This window comes from Dendroctonus ponderosae, unplaced genomic scaffold (assembly GCF_020466585.1).
Source record: "Dendroctonus ponderosae isolate FM_Combo_2020 unplaced genomic scaffold, Dpon_F_20191213v2 Dpon_F_20191213_1, whole genome shotgun sequence".
Classification (NCBI taxonomy): domain Eukaryota; kingdom Metazoa; phylum Arthropoda; class Insecta; order Coleoptera; family Curculionidae; genus Dendroctonus; species Dendroctonus ponderosae.
Window position 1 is genome coordinate 36,100,007 of NW_026017110.1, and position 2,468 is coordinate 36,102,474.

Below are 2,468 nucleotides of genomic sequence, written 5' to 3' on the forward strand. Positions count from 1 at the left end.
CGCCCAAATTCGTTTTTTTTTAAATAGAAGCCCCCATTTTTGATAATTTTATCTTATTCAGTATTGAAAATAAGGGCAAGTTTGCGTAAGGATGTCTAATCCAAAAGTGTTCAGTTTACGAAAAATTATCAATTTAATGTTTTCATGTGGCTATTTTGCCGCATCTTATTTTAAATGCAGTCACTCTCAGTTGCCATGACGCAAGTGTTCATTTGGGCCAATTTGTTTAGGATTTGAATTTAGAGTCTCCCAAAATTCCTCAAATTGACTTTGTGCATACGTGAATCTCAACGAAAATAATCGAATTTAATTAATAAATATGGAATTGGGCGGAAAAAACCTGTATGTTTCTAAATTCTATAATTTCGACATTTATTCTAAGACACCTAAAAGCTGCTTCTCTAACCAAAACCCATCTAAAACGTGAAGAATATTCCGATGAGACCCGAAGAACGGGAAACGCCCCGATGCGAGACCTTCGTCGGAATGCGTGGAATCCGACTCCGACAAAATCCAAGCGACAATCGGAGTCTTCTAACACGTTTTCGATGCGCATGAATACCGGTTTCGAAAGAATGTGTACTAAAGTTGCGTAAATGATACCATAAATGGAACACCGGATCTTCTTGTTTTGGCTGGATGGTGGTAGTTTTCGCATGTTGAATGAATCAAGTGAAATGCTTCAAGATGAAACTTTCGTTTTTTTTAAGCTTTATTTTAAATTAATACAATTTTTTAATATGGATTGTTAATTGCGACCGAACCTAACCGTAGATTGACTATCTTGAAGTTGAATGACTATCTTGAATTCTCGTTCCTGCTGTGGGTTATTTTATATCCTAATCATGCTAATCGAAGCAGAAACTATATTGCGTCTTATTTTAATTATATAATCGTCGTAAGTGGCCTATTAATTCTAAGTTTCGGGATTAACTCTACTATTCGTAAATATATTGATCGGTTCAAACTGTTAGTACTGTTATCCCTACCATCTATTTTTCGTTTATAAATCGCCGATCCACAGAATTCAGTGTGCTCGCAAGCAAATCGGGATGTATGAATGACTAGCTTCGCCTATTAAGTAATGTCTCTGTTTGACTCCAAGCACCTGAAGAGTAATGTTTTACTAATTATCACCAACGTTACTGACATCCACAACTTAAGACATAAGGTTATTAGTTGCAATATAGCGTAAATTATAGCAAGTGAAATCCGATGTAATTATTTAAAACACTATTTCCTTACCTTGAATACGGATAAATTGTCGACTTTACACTCTAGAGTAGCTTCTCTACCCACAGCTACTGTTATATTCGGAATGGGAGCCATAAAGTTGGGGTTCTCTAAAAAAAAACCATTGGTTATTATTATGATGTTTTTTATGCAATTTTTTTATGGCTATGAACACTTATTATTGACACTAAACCACTGTTTTATAGCTTTTATCCATTAAGTTTATATTTTAAGACCTAAAAATAAGTTAAGGGCAACACAATTTACTGCAAACAATTACTTTCAATTTTACTCAGAACATAAGTTTTTAATCAAAACCCAACATTCAAACTCTATATCTACTTGACATTGTCTGCGACACGTTACTAATTGAAAACTTTATTGCACTTGTAGTAATACTCCTTTAATAGTAATGTGTTAGAGTCGACAGGAATATATTTGCATAAAGGGATTTTAATGAGTTAGTAACACTGGCTAATTACGGAATTGAACTACAGCATTTCCATACCAAAGCGGTTTTGCTACAACGTAGTAGATAGATGACTTTAAAGAAATGCAAAGTGCGACAATTGAATACACATTTGAACAGTACCATTAAATATTAGTCTGAAGTTAGGAAGAACATAGGAATAACCACAGAAACACTAGTTAATTCTGTTGATATTATAGGGATGAGGTTAGTCTAAATGTAAATTAGAATATGGCGCACTTATATAAGTTAGTGCGTAAAATAATTTAATTTAATAAAGTTTCGAATCACCAAAGCAAATTTGTAGATACATTAATAATATGAAAATAAATATAAATATAAAATGATAAATTTGTTTTTTTTTAAATTAATCTTTTATCAAAGCGAATAGAAATGATTGTTTGAAGTTGAGACTAGAGTGTGAGATAGAGACACGAAAGTGTATTTATGTTCGATTATAGTCCATTTCACATTATGTAACCAAAAAAACCGATCCATATGGACAGGCGGAACAAGAACATGTGCTTCTATGTGACATTTCGGCTCCAACGTTAAGAGACAAAAACAAAGAAAAACATATCCTATACAGGGTGTCCCACGGGGAACCACCACAATCGATATCTGGAAAACTGTAATTAGGGAAATTTAAAAATTGGCAGTCTGCCGAAGTCATTGGAGACAAACGGTCTGAAATACTCTCAATATGGCCACACTTCCGGTTATACCGGAAGTAGGTATCAACTTGCTTATTTTAAATAGAACACCC

At 33.7% G+C, this 2,468-nt stretch overlaps 1 protein-coding gene and 1 long non-coding RNA gene across 5 annotated transcripts in view; one reads left to right on the top strand and one right to left on the bottom strand.

The window, feature by feature from the left end:
• The window catches only part of LOC109541240 (neurotrimin), an 83,205-nt gene that overhangs the window by 52,205 nt on the left and 28,532 nt on the right, over positions 1-2,468 (bottom strand). For 3 of the 4 annotated variants that reach the window (XM_048661495.1, XM_048661494.1, XM_048661493.1), the window contains exon 2: positions 1,246-1,343. In XM_048661495.1, coding sequence (XP_048517452.1) covers positions 1,246-1,343 — 98 coding nt within the window. Of the gene's footprint in view, positions 1-989; positions 1,109-1,245; positions 1,344-2,468 lie in introns of those variants that run through there. The other variant, XM_048661496.1, reaches the window with a different exon arrangement.
• Positions 1-2,468, top strand: part of LOC125502645 — an 8,742-nt gene that overhangs the window by 4,708 nt on the left and 1,566 nt on the right. The gene's annotated exons all lie outside the window — the stretch shown is intronic.